The sequence below is a fragment of the Microtus pennsylvanicus genome, chromosome 6 (genome assembly GCF_037038515.1).
Source record: "Microtus pennsylvanicus isolate mMicPen1 chromosome 6, mMicPen1.hap1, whole genome shotgun sequence".
Taxonomy (NCBI): domain Eukaryota; kingdom Metazoa; phylum Chordata; class Mammalia; order Rodentia; family Cricetidae; genus Microtus; species Microtus pennsylvanicus.
The window spans coordinates 123,018,693-123,040,033 of record NC_134584.1 but is presented as its reverse complement, the minus strand read 5'-3'; the positions used below and the strand labels follow the sequence as shown (position 1 = coordinate 123,040,033).

General features: G+C 42.7%; 1 protein-coding gene and 1 non-coding gene across 2 annotated transcripts; one reads left to right on the top strand and one right to left on the bottom strand.

Moving 5' to 3' along the window:
* The first annotated feature begins 5,271 nt into the window (after positions 1-5,271).
* On the top strand, positions 5,272-14,805 carry LOC142852616 (uncharacterized). Its single transcript, XM_075977625.1, is given in 5 exon segments — positions 5,272-5,384; positions 12,259-12,385; positions 12,569-12,629; positions 13,395-14,656; positions 14,659-14,805. Coding segments are annotated over 5 exon segments (1,485 nt in total). The 5' UTR covers positions 5,272-5,381; the 3' UTR covers positions 14,691-14,805.
* A 1,289-nt stretch (positions 14,806-16,094) lies between these two features.
* Positions 16,095-16,227, bottom strand: LOC142853209 (small nucleolar RNA SNORA16B/SNORA16A family). The gene has a single exon (XR_012911130.1). It is a non-coding gene; the product is annotated as a small nucleolar RNA SNORA16B/SNORA16A family (small nucleolar RNA).
* Positions 16,228-21,341: the final 5,114 nt, after the last annotated feature.

Genomic DNA, 21,341 nt, shown 5'->3' with positions numbered 1-21,341 from the left:
TTGGTAAGCTCTCTATCCAACACATATTCTTACATGAAAAAGTATTTACTCTGGAAAAATTTGACACTGTCACCGATCTGTTCAAAATTTATGATGTCCAGCCGGGCGGTGGTGGCGCATGCCTTAAATCCCAGCACTTGGAAGGCAGAGGCAGGCGGATCTCTGTGAGTTCGAGACCAGCCTGGTCTACAAGAGCTAGTTCCAGGACCGGCTCCAAAACCACAGAAAAACCCTGTCTCAAAAAACAAAAAGAAAAAAAAATTATGATGTCCATTTTTATATTGTTTGCCTCTGCAAATCATGGGGAAATAAATCAGTTAAGAATTTATGAAGCAATATGTGTAGGGAAAATGGTTGAGCCAAAAAGCACACCCTCAGCAGAGAAGTTGGTCTCGAGTCTGGGATGTCTGGAAGGTGAAATGAGTCCAGGAACACAGGATTCTGATGCAAGCTGACAGACCATCAGCTGCAGGCCAAGTTCTTCCTCTTCCTCTGTTCCTTGCCCAGAGCTTCAAACCTCAGTCTTTTATTGTAAATTTTACACGAGGAAAATGATTCTTTTTTCTTGCCACAGGTTAATCATTACATGGACAAAGCAGTTCACAAGAAGTATAAAGATTCTTTGAAGGCCGGGCGGTGGTGGTACATGCCTTTAATCCCAGCACTTGGGAGGCAGAGGCAGGCGGATCTCTGTGAGTTCGAGACCAGCCTGTGTTACGGGAGGTCCCCCCACTCCTCCAGCCTATCGCCGCTGAGATGCCCGCCATATTGGGCGCCATTTGTAGTAATAAGGAGCGGCGGTGGGGCTGCGTCCCCAACACCCCAGCCACCTTCTCGGCTAGCTTATGCCCCAAAATAATTACACGAACACTGCATTCTCTCAGTCACCGCTTGGCCCTTTAGCCCTAACCCTTACTGGCTAATTCTGATATCCCGATCAACCCATCTCTAACAATATGTGAGCACCGGTCTTACCAGGAAGATTCTAGTTCAGAGCTTCATCGTGTGTCTGCCCAGGAGCCGGGAGCATGGCGTCTCTCTGAGGTGTCTGCTCCCGAGAGGAGAGCTGTGGAGTCTGACCTCACTTCCTCTTCCTCCCGGCATTCTGTTCTGTTTACTCCACCTACCTATGTCCTAACCAATAAAAAAAGGGCCAAGGCAGTTCCTTTATTAGCCAATGACCTTCCTCCATCAAGCCTGGTCTACAAGAGCTAGTTCCAGGACAGGCTCCAAAACCACAGAGAAACCCTGTCTCGAAAAACAAAACAAAACAAAAAAAAAAGATTGTTTGATATCAGAATACAATCGTTTATTTTGACATTTTCCCTGTTCCTAACCCCATGCCAGTCACTATATTCTTAATTCTTAGCTGAGTTAATCATAGAACAACTTCTGAGGGTTTTACCCCAGAGGCAGTTTACAGAAGCATAGTTCAGTGGGTTTTATTCCATTGTCATAACTTCAATTTTATTAATAAGGCCATAGGCAGTCAGCCCTAAAGCCCTAGGTTCTTCAGGAACTTTGTTGATCATAACCAAGTTCTTTTCTGTTTCAGTATAATTCTTTTGCCAAGTTTTATAATCAGGTAAACAAAACAATTTCTACATTTTCCCAAATTTCTGCAATTCTTTCATCAGCCAGGTTTTTTCCCATAACGTGCTTCATAGATTTAATGCCTGCCTACTCTCTCTGATCAGAAAGACTCATATTGTACAGCACATCTATATTTTCAGAAGCTACTAGTGAGGAAAGAGAAAAAGAACATGAAGAACAAGTGCACTAGCAGAACTGCATAATCAGAATAATCTGTAACAGTGCCGAATGCGTAAGCAGGTTCCATAATAGTGGTCCTTGGGGCACGTACATGTTTTCTCCTTGGTACTGAAGGAGCATGCTCATTTAGCTGCCATTAGGTTACCTGGAGGGAACTGCTTCCTGCATCTCAGGAACCGCACATGAAAGGGGGCTATGCTTTTCAGTCTCTCAGCACAGGTCTGACAGCAGAACCAGTGAAAGGCACATTGGGCCTAAAATCAAAGTAAAAACTCACACTCTACCCCTGACCTTCTACTGAGCTTGAAATCCCTGTGCAGGAAAACCAACCAATCACAGCATGAAACTCACCATATCCTGAGCTTGTTTAAGCTCAGGAATTGAAATCCAACCAATTCTTATCCTCAAAATACTCTTCCTGGAAAACTCTACCTCTAAGGGGCCCCATATAATATCTGTGCCTAACAGAAGGCAGCTAACATTTTCTGCTCTGCTAGAGGCAGCCACTCTCCTGAATTCATACCTCCTAAATAAATCCTTTGAGCCAGATTTTGGTGGAGAACCTTCAAGCAGAGCAGAAACCTTGCATGCAATCTCCCTAGTGGAGCAGAGCAGAGAAGCAAGGGATACCTCTGCTCAGATACTCCATCACGGGGGCACAGCCAATGCAGCAACATTTCTTAGGTGAGAGAAGCAGAGAAGTAAGAGTTTGGTCCAGAGCTAAGTAGAAATGAACATCTCTGCTGGGAAATTCCCTATTGGAGCGGAGCAGAGAAGTGATAGGCATCTCTGCTCTGATAGTCACTAGTGGAGCAGATTAGAAAAGTGATGGACAAGTTTTCGGCGAAACTCCCTGAGGGGGGTAGAGCAGTGTAGTGATGGACATCTCCGCTGGGAAGTTCTCTTAGCAGAGTAGAGGGAGCCCAGCTCTAATGACTCAGAGAGGAGCAACATTGCCACATCATGCTGGGGACCGTACCCCCACCAGAACACAACGGCAGGTAAGGCCTGACTTCCTGGCAGTCAGTATTTCTCCTCACAGCGTTAGATCCCCAGGATACCTTCTTTTTACTGTTGTGTTTATAGCCTTACTCCCACCCGCTAGGGTACCATCTTTGACAGTGCCACGGTTATCTTGGATACTTTCCCTCCATCGCTTCACTTGTAGCCTGACTTCCCAATATTCAGGATTCCTTTTTTTTTTTTTTGAGACAGGGTTTCTCTGTAGCTTTGGAGCCTGTCCTGGAACTCCCTTTGTAGACCATGCTGGCCTCGAACTCACAGAGATCTGCCTGCCTCTGCCTCCCGAGTGCTGGGATTAAAGGCGTGAGCCACCACCGCCCGGCTTTTGCATTTGTTTTTAAAAGTTTTCATTTCCTCATTGTGATGCGGAATTACCTTCAATCATCAGTCATAGAATACAAAATGATTTCCAAGTGATCCTAACGGACACCATTTTCATTATCATAAGGAAATGAAATATATTTAGCTGTCAAAACTATTTTCCACTATGTTGAAGCATCAGAATTCTTTAAGCAAAGAATTCCCATTTTGGGGACACACCCATCCACTGCAAACCCATTTTCTATTGAAAGACCCTCAGAGAGGACCTTTCCTCTCTGATGAAGACCCCAGAACCAGGACACTCCGAGACCAGGCCACAGGATGCAATTAGCAAGAGGTTTATTGAGTAAACACAGGTACCTGCTGGCAGCAAGTGTTTTGGAGGACTTGCGCGCCTGCAGACTGGGTGGAGGTCTTTTTATAGGGAAGAGCAAAAAGCAAGTTTACAGAAGCAAAAGCGTGGTTATCTGAATGCAGCGGGGGGGGGGGGCATGAATGGTTTCCTCTCTCAGCTTGGATGCCTGGCAACAATCATCCTGTTCCTTTCTTATAGCTAACCTGCTTTGTTGACATCCTATCTTATTGACATCTTGCCTTGCAGTCTTCCTATCTCTATCTGATAGATCTCCTGCCCTCTCAAGCACATGGGATGTTCTTACGGGAGCAGGCTGGCTGCTGATCCGGAGAATTTTTTTTAAAAGCAAACAGGATGTTCCCCCAGGAGCATGCTAGCTACGGGTTTTGAGGAGGGGGTCTGTAGGGTCTTTCACTATTAGACATGGAGAGAACTGGAGTACAGAGTGAGTTCTTGTCAGAGGAGATGGGGAAGAGCAGACAGAGGCAGAGAGAGACAGAAAGGGAGAAGGGGAAAAGTGGGGAGAAGGAAGATTCAGAAACTGTCACCACGTGGCTCCCTGCCCAGGACCAGCTGACTTCTGAGAGACCACACATACCCATAGGCATCATTGGTAAAAAAAAAAATCTCAAAAGCTCAAGTGAATTTAAAGATGTTTTTTGTTTAATTATCATATTTAAAACAAAAAATTACACTTATCTTGAATTTATAATAAGGAGTTAAATTACAGATCTTTTGTTTTAGGTTAAAAGACCAATAGCATAGACACATTTGATAAAAATAGATTGTTGTAATTAATGTTTATATCAACATAAATTATATTTTGAAACATCTTTACACTCAAGGGGAATTTCTTCTCCTGAATAGACTTTCTGCAGTATGGTTCATTTGGGAACATGATTTAGGGGGTTGAAGTGATGAGCAGTGTAACACTGGTGGCCAATGGGTTAGATTTTGGGAAGAGGAGTTCTTCCCCAACACCTTAAATCTGTAGTATCCTGAAGTGAGGGCCTGGAGACCAGAGTGCAAAGCTAGCCACACTAGTCAGCCATAGAGGCCAAGCAGTGGTGGCACACACCGTTGATCTTAGCAGCCACATTAGTTAGCCATAGTGGCCGGGTGGTGATGGCACATGACTCTAATCCCAGCCCTTGGCAGGCAGAGTCAGATCTCTATGAGTTCAAGTCTACCCTGGGGTACATGAGGTTGATCCAGTCTGAAAGAGAAACAGAGCTCACACCTCTGATCCCAGCACGAGGGAGGTGGAGACGGGAGTGCAGTACAGTCTTTCTGCCTGAGACAGTCAGTCTGGCAGTCCTTCATTTTCTTTTCTTATCCGATTCTTGTGTGTCTCTCCTTGATCCCTGAAGTGCCCCTGTGTCAGGTAAAAAGAATCTTCAGTTCACCTGACCTCATAGTGAAGCCACAGAACAAACACCTCCTTTTGTGTTCTTACATCTCTTTAAAATTGCTAATATTCTGCGCACCCTTCCTCCTGTGGTAGTGAAAGCTGTTCACACCGTGTGCAGGGGGAAGAAGAGAAGGGGCCTGTGGAGTGCCAGGAGGTGGCTGGATTAGCTGTTGGAGCCCAGGGCAACAGTTATTGAAATGAAAATATCTGTCTATCTGGAAAAGTCTGGGTCTGGGGTGGAAGGTTGGCCAAGGAATCAACTTGCGCTATGTCTTTAATCCTAAGGGCGGGACTCTTGTCACTCAGGCATCACCAACCAATCAGTGCCTCTAGGCCGAACTGCCAGTCAGAAGTCTTGCAGGGCTTTTCCCTGGCCTCCACTGCTCCTTTTGGGTTGCGGAGAAGCTGGGGCCAGTGTTTTCTTTCTCCTTTTGTGCTGCTAGTGCCGCTGCAGGGAGCTGTGAGAGGACCGCGGGCGGGCCGGGAAGCCAGGAGGACATGGTGAGCGAGGGGCTGCTTTCCCAGATCGGGAAGATCAGATGCGGAGATCCAGGATCCTGCGTGGCGGGTCCTGAGGGCCGGGTGGGAATCTGCAGTCATATTCCGTGTCCTGTGAGCTCCCATGCGGTCCCTGCTGCTCCCTGGACCCAGGCACAGTCCTGTGTATAACTTTGCTCTGTGGGCTGCAACCGGGCAGAGCGATGGGCGCAGGGAGCTGTGTGTGGAACCGTGTTTGGAGTCAACAACAAGGCGCTTTTGGTGCAGCCAGGGAAGGCGGGTTGAATAACTTGGAGAGGCCTGGTTTCCCCAGTATCTTTTAGATATTCAGTACTTTGCATCTGACCTGTACATGTAAGGTTCATTTACAGTTAATTTTGTGGAGGTTCTAAAAGGCATCTCCTGTGTTGGATAGCGCTGCACAGTTAGCTGTGGTGAAGAGCAGATTCATGACGTAAAGAATTTACCCATGATTAGAGCTAGTAAGCCTCATAAAGCAGGAAATAACTGAGGAAGGCTGCATCTAAAACACCCCAAAGATAAGTTTATGCTAACCAGGCCTGCTAGAGATGAGCATTCTAGGGTACACAGTTGTTTTAACAGGATTGTCCAGACATTTGGCTCCAAACCTTTACAAAGGAGACACCCCTGGCTGTCGATCAGCCTCTAGGCCCAGTCCCATATGAGAGAACAGCCTTCTAACAAGCTGCTCAAGGAGGCACTGCAGGGTCAACACCTACCTTATGGCCTCCCGTGCCTTAAAGTTCCAGTTTTCTAGTTGAGAAAGGCATAGCTCTGAGAGAGCGGCAGTATGACCCCAGGCGACAATTTGACCAGTAAAACACTGTTGTGTTGTGAGGAGTGATTTCTCCCTGGGAGGACACAGGATTTCTAGAGCAGCTGCATTTGCAGCCTTTTAGAAACTGTTTCTGAGACTGCTCTGTGCTGGTGACCCAGGTGGCCCTGATTTCAGACTGTTGCACTCCAGGGCGATGACTTTGTTGTCCTCCATATTACATCTCCAAAATTCTTAAATTAAATGATTGCACCACCTCAGAATTTTAAAATTATCCATTTGAGTCATGGAGTCGGGGTCGACTGTCCATTGCAGTAACAGGAGAAGGATTTCCACATGGAGCCTTCGGACCAGAAGAGGAGGAATCGTTTGTGAACACTGCAGGGGGAACAGGGCAGGCGGTCAGCTGCTGGGGTCCAGTATGAAAAAGGCCTTGAACATTTAGGAGGAGTTAATTTGTAATTTCCCAGTAAGTGTTAACACAAGTCACGTGAATAAATACATTTCAGATTGGTGGGTGTACAATTTGAGAAAGTTGCCTTGAGAATGAATATTGAATGTACTCATAAAGACATTCCTCCTAGTTCCATGATTCTCTAATTTCATTTTTCTGCAAGACTGCTTTATTTATCATTTTTATTTTTATTTTATTTTTTTAAATGTTTGTTTATTTATTATGTATACAATATTCTGTCTGTATGTATGTTTGCAGGCCAGAAGAAGGCACCAGACCTCATTACAGATGGTTGTGAGCCACCAAGTGGTTGCCGGGAATTGAAATCAGGACCTTTGGGAGAGCAGGCAATGCTCTTAACCACTGAGCCATCTCTCCAGCCCCCTTTTATCATTTTTATTATTATTACTAATTTGTCATGAGTTCTCCCTGAACTTCGAAAGCAATGAAGCCATTATCCAGCTTTCTGGCAAAGGGGAATCTATCATGTTTTTTTATCTCTCCCCTGCATTTCTCTCCTGTCCTCTAAAGAAACTGTGGCTCACAGGTAGAAAGTTCCTTCAGTTTTCCTGAGCTCAGCGTGAAGCTGCAGAAGAAACATCTTCTGTATCCTTAAATCTCTACTTGAAATTGTTAATATTGTGGGTACCCTTCCACTCATGGGACAGGGAATCACTCCACTCAAACACTGAGGAAAGGGCTGTGCAAGGTGGTCCCATTGTGTCCAGGAGGAAAGGGAAGTGCCCCCTGAGTGCAGGAAGACAGCAGGGTTACCTTGAGACAAAGAATCCTGAACTTGCCTGGGGGAACTTTTCTGTGCAGGTATTTTCCTTCACACAGGTGAGTCAGCCCAGAGGACTGAGGAACAGGCCATTGGCTGTAACTGTGTCGGGTTACAGTTGTCAGCAGCCAACATGTTTATATAGTCAAGATCAATCTGTCCCTTATTAATGGCCTTTCCTCTACTAGGGGAGGACCTACTCCTTTTCAAAGTCAATATAACTAATTTTTTAAATCTTTAAAATACACTTTTTATTTTATTTTATTTTTTTTTTTTGGTTTTTCGAGGCAGGGTTTCTATGTGGTTTTGGAGCCTGTCCTGGAACTAGCTCTTGTAGAACAGGCTGGTCTCGAACTCACAGAGATCCGCCTGCCTCTGCCTCCCAAGTGCTGGGATTAAAGGCGGGCGCCACCACCGCCCGGCTTACACTTTTTATTTTAAAAGTCACTTAAATTGGTGTCGTTTTTAACACTTTCTGTATGTCCTTTGGTGCTCTTATCTCTGTTTCTGTTCTCCAGTATTTCTTGATCTTTAATAATTTCATTTCTCTTGCTCAAATGCTATTGATTTGTTCATTGCTCTTTTTTTTTCTTTTTCCTCTGACACAGTGTGTGTGTGGGTGTGTATAACAGTCCTAGCTCTCCAGGAACTAGCTCTTGTAGATTAGGCCGACCTTGAACTCACAGAGATCTGCCTACTTCTACTCTCAAGTGCTTGGATTGCAGGTGCTTGCCATCACTGCCTGCCTGGCTTCGTTTATTTCTGTTTAGAGCAATATCTCCTGTTGCCCAGGCTTGCCTGGTGCTATGAAGTCGAGAATTGCTTGGAACACCTAATCCTTCCTCTGCTGCTCAGTCCTAAGAAGACTACTACTCATTCCAGGCTGGCCTTTGATTGGTCAATGAGAAGGAAAACAGACCAGTGTATGAGAGTCCTGCGATCTCTCTCATTTTTTATTGGTGAGTTACAAATGATAAGGACTTGTATAAAAATTGAGTTTTTTGGGCTGGAGAGATGGCTCAGTGGTTAAGAGCACTGGCTGCTCTTCCAAAGGTCCTGAGTTCAATTCCCAGCAACCACATGGTGGCTCACAACCATCTGTAAGGGGTCTGGTGCCCTCTTCTGGCCTGCAGGCATACATGCAGAAAGAATCCTGAGAATACTGTATACATAATAAATAAATAAATCTTTAAAAAAAATGAGTTTATTGATCACCTTTGAATCTGATGTAGCCACAGCACAGAAAGGGAATGGCAGGAAGGAGGGTGAGAGCTTTCCTGCTTTGGCAGTAGTTGATATTAGCAATGTAGAATCGGGTAATCCATTTTAGGTGCTTCTAAAATGTCCTGTGTGTCCATTTCTTGATGCAAAATTTAAAGGTCATAAATTCTCTTTCTGTGGTCAGTTTATCGTTATTGTATCCATCTGTGTTTGACAGTCGAACCCTCAGTGAGGAGAGTGTGTGAGTTCATCGTATGCAGTGGTGAAGATGAAGGCGGGTGAATTTGAGATCACAGGATGTGGAGATCCCAAGCTGTGAGACTAATGCCATTGAGAGCTGCGTATGGGGATTGGAAGTAGCAAAGCACAGAGATTGTGAGAAGTTGCAAGCATAGAGCTATCGATGCCCTTTGGACATGAAGCAGTATTGTCTGAGACAGGCATAGCATTTGGCATTCGCCCTGTATAGGTTCAGTCTTTCCTTACTTGTGCATTTCCCTCTCCTTTATTTATGTCTTATTTCTTCCTTTCTCATCTCAACTGCAATGTCTACTCACTGCACTCTACTCAGTCCCCCAAACCTTTTCCCCCAAAACTTCTCTTTTTTCATTTCCGTTTAGAAAAGAGGAGGTCTTTCATAGATATCCACTAAATATGGCGTCTTAGTTAGGGATTCTATTGTTGTGATGGACACCATGACCAAAAAACAAGATGGGAAGGAAAGGGTTTTTTATTTTTTTATTTTTTTTTTTAAATATTTATTTATTTATTATGTATACAATATTCTGTCTGTGTGTATATCTGCAGGCCAGAAGAGGGCACCAGACCTCATTCCAGATGGTTGTGAGCCACCATGTGGTTGCCGGGAATTGAACTCAGGACCTTTGGAAGAGCAGGCAATGCTCTTAACCACTGAGCCATCTCTCCAGCCCCCAGGAAAGGGTTTTTTTTTTTTGGTTTTTCGAGACAGGGTTTCTCTGTGGCTTTGGAGCCTGTCCTGGAACTAGCTCTGTAGACCAGGCTGGTCTCGAACTCACAGAGATCCGCCTGCCTCTGCCTCCCGAGTGCTGGGATTAAAGGCGTGCGCCACCACCGCCCGGCCAGGAAAGGGTTTTTTAGATTGCACTTTCAGATTGATGTTCACTATTAAAGGACGCCAGAACAAAATTCAAACAGGGCAGAATCCTGGAGATAGGGGCTGGTGCGAATGCCATGGGGGACTGCAGGTTATTGGCCTGCTTTAAAGACTTGCTCAGCTTCCCTTCTTATTGAACCCAGGCCTACCAGCACAGGGATAGCACCTCTCAATGAGTTGGACCATCCTCCATTGATCAATCATTGATAATATGCCTCACTGATGGATCTCATGGACACATTTCATCAGTTGAGGCTCCCTGCTTTCTGATGCCTCTAGCTTGGTGTCAAGTAGACACATAAAACCAGATTATACACATGGTATAACAAAGTATAATAAGACTGCTCAAATCATCATATCAAGTCTGGATAAGGCAGCCCAGTTTAAAGACAAGGGTCCCAAGAGCAAGTAAATGAGTCAAAGACGCCTCCCCCTATACACACTCTCACTTTTAGCAGGCTTACAAAACCACCAAGGTACGGAATCATAACATGTATGCAAAGGAAGTAGCCCAGACTCTTACAGGATCCATGCTGTGTTCTCCTGGTGTCCTCGGTCCCTCTGGCTGCTGTAGTTCTTCCTCGCCTTATCTGCAGGGGTTCCTGAACTCCTCCTAACGTTTGGCTCTGGGTCTCTCTATCTGTTCCCATCATTTTCTGGATTAAGCTTGTCTAAACAAAAATGGGCTAGGTACCATTCTATGAGTATAGCAGAATTTCACTGCTTTTTTTTTTCTAGTCTTGATTCATTGTATCCTAGATCTCTGGGCTGTTGAGCTTCAGGTTTTTGGGGCACTCAAGCAACTGTTTGGCATGTGCTGTCGTGCATGGAATGGCCCTAAAGTTAGACCAGTCATTGGTTGTCCACTCCCTCAAGTTCTAAGCCGTCAATAACCCAGTATCTTTTTTTAAAATTTATTTATTTATTATAAATTTCCACCTCCTCCCTTCCTCCCATTTCCCTCCCACTGCCCTGCTCCCTCTCCCCCTTCCTCTCCAGTCCTAAGAGCAGTCAGGGTTTCCTGCCCTGTGGGAAGCCCATGCTCCTCCCCCCTCCATCCAGGTCTAGGAAGGTGAGCATTCAAACAGACTAGTCTCCCACAAGGCCAGTCCATGCAGTAGAATCAAAACTCAGTGTCACTGTCCTTGGCTTCTCAGTCAGCCCTCATTGTCAGCCACATTCAGAGAGTCCAGTTTAATCACATGCTCCATCAGTCCCAGTCCAGCTGGCCCAGTATCTTTCAATTAGGACTAATTGTAGATCAAAGGTTTTATGGCTGGGTTGGTGTTCCAGTCCCAATACTGAAAACTTTGCCTGGTTATACAGAGGTGTTTGACTACTCATCCCCCGTTCCTAGGAATCCTCTCAAGAGTCAGTTTCATCGAATCCAAGATGTATGTAAACAGCTAGTGTTACTGCTTCTTTCCGACTTAGGAAGAAAAGTGATATACTGTACTAGGCTATACTAGGTTTTCATATCAACTCCTAAATGTCCCCCAGTTCCAGTAGTCTCTCCCCATATTCTCTCTCCATTCCTTCACACAGCCTGCTCTTTCCTATTCCCGTCCATCCCACCCCCATTGTATCCAGCAAATCTATTCGATTTCCTCCTTCCAGGGAGATTCTTGTGCCCCTCCTAGAGCCTAACTTGTTATTACCCTGTCTGGGTCTGAGGATTGTAGCATGAATATCTTTACAGCTAATATCCACTTAGAAGTGAGTTTATACCATGTTTGTTTGTCTTTTTGGTCTCTGTTGCTTCACTCAGGATGATTGTTTTTCTAGTTCCATACATTAGTCTGCATGTTTTATTATGCTCTTTTAATAACTGAGTAATACTTCATTGTATCAATGCACCATATTTTCTTATCCATCCTTTGATTGAGGGACTTCTAGGTTGTTTCCAGTTTCTGTCTATTAGAAATAAAGTTGCTATAAACATAGTTGAACAGGTGTCCTTTTGGTAGGTTAGAGCATCGTTTGGGTATATGCCAAAGAGTACTATAGCAGCATCTTGGGGTAGATCTATTCCCAATTTTCTGAGGAACTGCTGCTTTAATTTCCATAGCACCCATACAAGTTTGTAAAATTATTTCCCAAGGAGGGACCTGCCTCTAATTTTTGATTGCAGTGCTTAAACGTGTGAGTCAATATACCCAGCCTATCCGTTCTTTCTTCTGTACTTAATAATTGTTCATGTAATTTCTCAACTGTGTACTCTGTGCTGTTGATCTTTTTTACTTGTCTCTATGTTTTTAATAGGCCTTTCTGTTGCAAGGTGATATCCTATTTGCAGGGTACAGAAGTGAGAGAGGTTAAACTCCTGTTCATTTTCCTTCCAGCATGACTTGGTGATTACATTGTAATGTCTATATAATGGAATAAGTGTAGGGAGTACCAGAATTATATGACTATAATGTCAAAGAAGTGTACATTTACAATGTTGTCACTATCATGCTTTTGATCGTAATAATGTATGGGTCATTTCAGAATGCAGTGACCTATGATGATGTGCATGTTGACTTCACTTGGGAAGAGTGGACATTGCTGGATCCTTCCCAGAGGAATCTCTACAAAGATGTGATGCTGGACATCTACCACAGCCTCAGTATCATAGGTAAACCTGAATTTTCCATCATGTTTTTAAATAAGGGGACACCTGTTACTTGGTTTTTGAAGTTCGATTGAGAAAGAAAAATGAGGTGAATAAATCAGACATGGTTGTAAGGTGTACTTAAGATAGTAATTTAAATTTTGAACACTTTTAGTAATAAACGTTTTATTTTCTACTGTATTGTAGGATACAGTTGGGAAGACCATAATATTGAAGAACATTTTCAAAATTCTAGAAGACAAGAAAGGTAATTACCATGTGCAAACTGATACAATGTGCCTCTGGGGAAATTGTAATTTGTCCGGGAATTTTTATGCAAAAGCAACAGTGTAAATAAGCCAGCTTCATGAGCATTGATGATTGTGAAATTCCCATTAAATCATATACCTCAATTTCAAGAAGGTGAATTACATCTGTAAGCCGTTCTTTTAATGAACAAGGAAAGAAGGCCTTGACGATACCACCATTTGAATCATAGCTAAATGAGAGCTATGCTGCAGAACTGCCAATTTACTTAGTCTCATATCACTTATATTAGAAAATGTATACATGTTGAAGAGGTGATAAGTGCAGCTCTAGAACCTTCTAATAAGCTAGCAGTCCATAGTAAACTAGTGTTCCTAATTGTCTTGCTGTGACTGTGCTAAGTTTAGCAAGATGGGCATCTAGAGTCAAGGGTCTGCGGGCAGTTGTTATGGAGAAACCTTACTCTATACCACATGTCTATATCTGAAGTTTTCTATTTTTCTGCAAATACGTGAAAAATCTCATACACAAGAAACATTCTGTATATGTAAACTCTTTAATAAAGTATCTTAGCATCACAGGTATCTTCAAAGGTGAAAACAATCTGAAATGAAGGGGAACAACATAAGTGTAAACCCAGTAATAAAATGAGATCTTATTCCTCTTCATTGTTGTACTAAATAGTAAAATGTATTCATATAGATATGAAGATTCAACTGTGGTTTGAACATGGTAAATCTTTTACATGTGTCAATTATCCTTGCAGGCCTAAACGAAATCACACTGGAGAGAAACCTTCTGTGTATAGTCAGTATGTTAAAGTCTTTGCTTATGACCGGCATCTTCAAAGGCATGAAAGCACACATACTGGAGAGAAACTGTATGAAGTTAGTCTATGTAGTGGAGCCTGTGAACGTGAGAGAAATCTTCAAATGAATGAAAGAACACAGACTGAAGAGAAACCCTATGAATATAATCCATGGGGTGGAACCTTTACTCCTCACAGTCATCTCCAAAGGCATGAAAGAACACAGACTGAAGAGAAGCCCTATGGATGCGATCAGTGTGGTAAAGCCTTTGCGCATCGTAGGAATCTTCAAGTACATAAAAAAACACACAGTGGAGAGAAACCCTATGGATGTGATCAGTGTGGTAAAGCCTTTGCACATCATAGAAACCTTCAGTTACATAAAAGAACACATACAGGGGAGAAACCCTATGGATGTGATCAGTGTGGTAAAGCCTTTGCACATTCTAGGAATCTTCAAATGCATAAAAAAACACATAGTGGAGAGAAACCCTATAGATGTGATCAGTGTGGTAAAGCCTTTGCACATCATACAAAACTTCAGATACATAAAAGAACACATTCAGGGGAGAAACCCTATGGATGTGATCAGTGTGGTAAAGCCTTTGCATATTATAGTAATCTTCAAGTACATAAAAGAACACATACTGGAGAGAAGCCCTATGGATGTGATCAATGTGGGAAAGCCTTTGCACATCCTAGAAATCTTCAAGTACATAAAAGAACACATACTGGAGAGAAACCTTATGAATGCAATCAATGTGGTAAATCTTTTGCTTATCACAATACTTTTCAAATGCATAAAAGAACACATACCGGAGAGAGACCATATGACTGTAATCTATGTGGTAAAGCCTTTACAAGTTACAGTAGTCTTCAAAGACATAAAAGAATACATACTGGAGAGAAGCCCTATGTATGTAACCAATGTGAGAAAGCATTTGCTGATTTCAAATCTTTACAAATTCATAAAAGAAGCCATACTGGAGAGAAACCATATGAATGCGATCAATGTGGTAAAGCCTTTACACAACACACTAATCTTCAAACACATAGAAGAAAACATACTGGGGAGAAACCCTATGAATGTAGTCAGTGTGGTAAAGCTTTTGCATGTCACAGTAGTCTTCAGATACATAAAAGAACACATACTGGAGAGAAACCCTATGAATGTAATCAGTGTGGTAAAGCCTTTGCTTGTCACAATGCTCTTCAAATGCATAAAAGAACACATACTGGAGAGAAACCCTATGAATGTAATCAATGTGGTAAAGCCTTTACACAACACGCTAATCTTAAAATACACAGAAGAAAACATACTGGCCAGCAGCCCTATTAATATAGTCAATATCATAAAGCCTTTGAATGTCACAGTAATCTTCAAATGTATATAAGAACACATACTGGAGAGAAACCGTATGAGTGTAATCAATGTGGTAAGGCATTTCCTCACCATAATGGTCTTCAACTACATGAGGGAACACATACTGAAGAGAAACCCTATGAATCACTGTGGTAACGTCTTTGTTTTGATCAGCAATCATCGAACTTATCAGAAAAAGATGTTCTGCAGATAAACTAAAAATAGTGTGGCAAAATTTTGCAGTTTATACAGGAGTAAACCTTTTTGTGTGCAATCAATCTATTAAAGCCTTTGTTTATTGCAATAGTGTTTGAGTGAGCCGGGCGATGGTGGCTCACGCCTTTAATCCTAGCACTCGGGAAGCAGAGGCAGACGGATCTCTGTGAGTTCGAGACCAGCCTGGTGTACAGAGCTAGTTCCAGGACAGGCTCCAAAACCACAGAGAAACCCTGTCTCGAAAAACCAAAAAAAAAAAAAAATCTTTCAGTGCCTATAAAATATTCTGAGAGCATATTATCTGTAAAGTAGTTGGTAAGCTCTCTATCCAACACACATTCTTACATGAAAGATTATTTACTCTGGATAAGTTTGACAGTGTCACCGATCTGGTCAAAATTTATGATGTCCAGCCGGGCGGTGGTGGCGCATGCCTTTAATCCCAGCAGTTGGGAGGCAGAGGCAGGCCTCAGGCTTTTCTCTAAATTCCATCAGGTCAGAGGTTTTTTTTTTGTTTTTTGTTTTTTTTTTTACTTTCAAAAGTCTTTATTGACCTGATTACATGTTAAATCCCAAAGCATTTCACTTCTTTTTTGCAAGACATGGTTTCTCTTTGTATCCTTTACTGTCAGTGTAGGCTTCTTGCTTGCTTCCAGGGAAGTCCTCTTGTTTTCCAACAAACTGTAGAGGAGATCATAAATGATGACCCCTTCCACTGGTTACATGGTTCAGGCCCTAGTGCTGCACAGCATCAGTCCCATCTGTCTTCATGGAGGCTCCATCCGGAATAGCTAAGATGAACGGCAACAATTATCCACGTATCCTATAGTGTCCTGCACCTGGTCACCCCATGGCCTTCTCTTCCAGGGAATGTGACCAATGACGTGGCCATGTACCAGCAAATGTTTGACAGGTGAACACACTTGAAACTGCCCTTGTATGTTCTTAGGTTCAGAAAACTACTTCCAAAAGTACCATTCTAACTCCACACATTGAAGACAACATTCTTGTTGGCTTGTAGCATACTTATGCTGATGCTCATGAAGATTTCTAGATACTTCTGAGAAATCACAAGGTGGAGCTGTCTTTTCCCAAAATGTTGCAGATCAGTTACTGTAAACAGAACCACGACCGTCAAGGAAAACTTTTTCTCTGGGCCTCTTTGACCACAGCAGCTATGTAGAAGCAGCTACAGCTTCGATAAGGGCCACCAGGTCAGAGTTTTATTGCCAGCTTTGGAGCATGGTCCACCTACCAGGGGCTACATAGACCCTTAAAGAAAACAGTTATTGCCAGTAGCTCCTCAACACAGGTGGGAATTCAAGTACTCTTTCTGACGTCATGATTTGTGAGATTGCACAGGTCTTGACCAGGCTCTGACAACTGCTGTGGAGTGTATATATTCAACTACCCCCCCCCTTTTCTTTTACAGAAAATATTGCCTCCTTGCAGTTACCAATGACTTCTGACACTTAAGATCTTTCTTTCCCCTCTTCTGCGTTGATTCCTGAGCCCGAGGAAAGGGTCGGAGACAGGTGTTTCGTTTAGGGCTGAGCATTCTGCAGAGACCAATTGTCAATCACCATTTAGTGAAGAAAAAAAAAAGCTTCTCTGATAAGAGTTAAGAGTTACCAATCTGCTGGACGGTGGTGGCACACGCCTTTAATCCTAGCACTCGGGAGGCAGAGGCGGATCTCTGTGAGTTCGAGACCAGCCTGGTCTACAAGAGCTAGTTCCAGGACAGGCTCCAAAACCACAGAGAAACCCTGTCCCGAAAAACCAAAAAAAAAAAAAAAAAAAGAGGCACCAATCTATGGGCTTAATGCTGAGACAGGTAAGTTTCTTAAGCCTTAAGAAATTGAAAAGTTGCCGGGCAGTGATGTGAGTTCGAGGCCAGCCTGCTCTACAAGAGCTAGTTCCGGGACAGGAACCAAAAACTATGGAGAAACCGGGTCTCGAAAATCAAAAAAAAAAAAAATTGAAAAGTCTACCATGCCCTTCTAGAAACCACATGCTCAGAAGAATGTTGAGATCATTTCAGCACTTCAGTGACCCTGTTGAATTTAATCATGAGAACACAGGTGAGAACCCCTCATCTTATACTTTTCCCATCTCCTTTTTCCTGAGGAAAAAATCAGATGAGCAAAGGTAATTGGTTCTCTTCTACCTTGAGTATCATTCTAGTACACAGGACAACTTAAGAGCACAGTCTAGTGCTTTTCTCCTCCTCACACTACACAGTTTGTTTCCCATAAATAAACATGGATTTTTCTCAAAGAACTGGGATATTTAAGATGGTATTGCTTTGAGTGACAGCAAAAGCATAGAAAGTGCCATGGAAAAAGGTCTTGGATAGTCTTAGCAAGTGAGCCAGTGGTTACAATGCAGATGTTTGCAGTGTTCCCAGGGATGCAGATCCACACCAGAAATGCAGGGGTTGCTGAGAGCAGTTGCCTAGGATTGTGGTCTTGAAACCTGGATAAATGCTTCTGACATCAGTAAAGGAAGCACGGTATCTCTGTAATTTAGAACAACTCACAGTGCTTCTACTGGGCAAGCACTTATCTTGCCAGAAATCTCTGGGGGCCACAGCAGGAGCTCTTCATGCACACCCCGACTCTTGTTAGCCTCATAACACAGCATTTTCTGGGTGCTCCTTTTGTCTCCCCCTTGGATTTGTGGCTCCATCTTATCCCTCTAAGTGTGATTATTGAAGTTCCTGAGCAAAGTTGGTAGTCTCCTTGCTTAGCCCTTTGAAGCTGGTCAGAATAAAATGTCATATGTCCTAAAAGGGAAAGGAACTCATAGGAGTGGCTTTTCCCTTCTATTTACTTCTTTTCCCTTCTAATTAATAAGGAAGAAGGTCAGGTCCAGTCTCTAAAAGAAGACTGTGACTCGAGGCTTATCACCATGGGTGAGATGCTCTAGACACAGGGCAGATCTAGGTGGTATCTCTCCAGATGTGCATAGCAGAGCATCTCTCTTGGTCTTTCCTTATAGACTGTCCAGAGGGTGTGCTGATGTCTGCTTGTCTTGGGTAAGTAGTGTCACTGGGTTAAGGTTATCAGGTGCAGCCTTGGGTGTAGTGGGTTTACTGACTAAGCTATTTTTTCATTTCTAAATATAAAGTTTCACTTTGTTCAATACAGTAAGGCTTCTGATTCAGTTGTCTTTCTGTGCAATTTGAGCACAAGGAACAACCTTGTCCTTATTCCCACACTGGGTTAAATGTAAGCTAAACACTACACGTAATCTATCATGGGGCTTAGGGTTGGCCCCACCAAAAATTTTATGATCTAATAAATTATGGCACAGAAACAAGCTTATACTTTTAGTCTTTCTCAATAGTATGGCTTTGCTGTTCCCTCACCTAGCTTTCAAAACAGGAGAAGATATCTTACTTCCTTCTGAACTGTAATATTTAGTACCTGATTCATTACCCTTCAGAGAGGAAATCTTATGAGAAACACTTCTAATTTTACTGTTGACACAATGAACAATGAATCCTATTATGCACATGTTTAGGTAGCTGGTCCTCTTGTGTGGTTAATAGAAAGCCTAGGAATCCAGTACATTCATTCTATGTATCATGTACCATATAATTACTACTATTTAACTCAAATTGTTGTTAGTACAAGAAATAACACAATAGTTGTGTCTCAACCACTTCCTCTTCTCTTTTGGATCCTAGTAAAATAAGATAAAGAGTGATCTTCCAGAAACTTCAATGCAATGCTTGGCAGATATCTAACAATTTTAGGAAAACATTCTTTTCATGTTTTTATTACTTAAATTCTTATTTATTAGGTAATTTTTTTTTCATTTATTTTACACCCTGACTGCTGTTTCCCCTCACTCCTCTCCTCCCGTGTTTTCCCCCACCTCCACTCACCCCCAATCCACTACTTTCTCTCCATTCAGAGATGGGCAGGCCTCCCATGGGTGTCAGTAAAGCATTGCCCAGCAAGTTGAGGCTGTCCCAAAATCTTCCCCTGCATCAAGGCTGTGAGAGGGAACACGGGGAATATAGCTTTCTAAAACCCAGCTCAAGTGCCGGGGACAGGTCTCGATCACACTGTTAGAATCTGTACAAATATATCAAGCTACACAACTGTCACACCTGTGCAGAGGGCTTAGGTCAGTCCCCTGCAGGCTCTCTAACTGTTGTCCAGTGTCCTTGAGCTCCCAGGGGCAAGGGACCACCGCCTGATCCCCTGTCATGACCTTGAACTCCCCTTGCTGGTACAGCCCCTCCTTACTCTCTTCAACTGGACTCCAGGAAGCTTAGGTTAGGGCTTGGCTGTGGATCTCTGCCTTTGCTAGAAAAACAATTCTTTTTTTTTTTTTTTTTTTTTGGTTTTTCGAGACAGGGTTTCTCTGTGGCTTTGGAGCCTGTCCTGGAACTAGCTCTTGTAGACCAGGCTGGTCTCGAACTCACAGAGATCCGCCTGCCTCTGTCTCCCGAGTGTTGGGATTAAAGGCATGCGCCACCATCGCCCGGCACTAGAAAAACATTCTTAAAAATTCATTGGTTTACTGGTGCTGGAATATTTACTCAATAGGCATTGTTTTAGCTTCCCTAGTTGGAGTCTTAGCATTAACATAAAATGTGCGCACAGCTCAATGTACAAATAAACTAGTAAAAATGTTTCTAAAATAGAAAAAGTTCAAGAAAAATTGTTATTGATTTTATAGAGTGATTGAATGAAGGAAAGCAACCTATAGGTGTGTGAAGAGTATAAATTACCCCTCCAATTCTCTTCATATATAAGACAATGTGAAGAAAATTTCTCAGAAACTCTGTCTTGTATAGAAAACTGTCATGCAAGAATAATGTGCCAGGGGGCTGGAGAGATGGCTCAGAGGTTAAGAGCATTGCCTGCTCTTCCAAAGGTCCTGAGTTCAATTCCCAGTAACCACATGGTGGCTCACAACCATCGGTAATGGGGTCTGGTGCCCTCTTTTGGCCTGCAGGCATACACACAGACAGAATATTGTATGCATAATAAATAAATAAATATTTAAAAAAAAGAATAATGTGCCAGTGGTATAGGATGAACTGTTTACCAGATTTGTTTATAATATTCATTATATAAGCCGGGCGGTGGTGGCGCACGCCTTTAATCCCAGCACTCGGGAGGCAGAGGCAGGCGGATCTCTGTGAGTTCGAGACCAGCCTGGTCTACAAGAGATAGTTCCAGGACAGGCTCCAAAACCACAGAGAAACCCTGTCTCGAAAAACCAAAAAAAAAAAAAAAATATTCATTATATATACTGTTTATTAGGCTATAAATAATGAGTTCCAGGCCAGCTGGAGCTTTCTAATGAGATCCTGTCTCAAATAACAAGGCAAAATTTTATTCAAATATCTATGTATGTTTATGTGTGTCTTGTTTAGAGATGTCTTGTTATCATACTTACTATGTAGGCTAAGCAGGCTTGAATTCATGGAGATCACCCTGGCTCTGCTACTATGCTTGGGTATATTAATTTCTGAGAATGATTTAATAGGGACCAATGGCTGACCCCTGACATGACTTTAAGAGATATTGTCCAGAACTTCCTGTGCTCTTTCTTTTCTATTCAATTTTCTTTTTAAAAAATGTATGTATGGGGGCTGGAGAGATGGCTCAGTGGTTAAGGGCATTGCCTGCTCTTCCAAAGGTCCTGAGTTCAATTCCCAGCAACACATGGTGGCTCACAACCATCTGTAATGAGGTCTGGTGCCCTCTTCTGGCTTGCAGGCATACACGCAGGAAGAATATTGTATACATAATAAATAAATAATTTAAAAAAAGAAAAGAAAAAAATGTATGTATGGGCCGGGCAGTGGTGGTGCATGCCTTTAATCCCAGCCTGGTCTACAAGAGCTAGTTCCAGGACAGGCTCCAAAGCTACAGAGAAACCCTGTCTCGAAAAACTAAATATAACTATATATATATATATGTATGGTGTATGTGTGTGTTGATGTTGTCTCCGTAGCACATGCTTTATAACTCACTGTTATTCTCCTGTCTCTTGTGTCTGGAGTTCTGTAGTAAAGAATTTATCACTAACCCCAGTCTGAAAAATAAGTTTTATGGTACAAATCTTCTCTTGCCATGGTTTTTGTTGTTAATGCCTATTTTTAAACAGAACCAATATCAGTCGTTATTTTATGTGTATGTGTTTCTTTTCTGGAATTCATGTCATTGTATACCGTTCATGCCTGATGATCAGGGAGGCCAGGAGATGATGTCATAATTTCTGGAACTGGAGTTACAGACAGCAATGAGCTAGGTGCTCTTGGAGATTCTTTAGTTCTCTTAACTACTAACATATCCCCA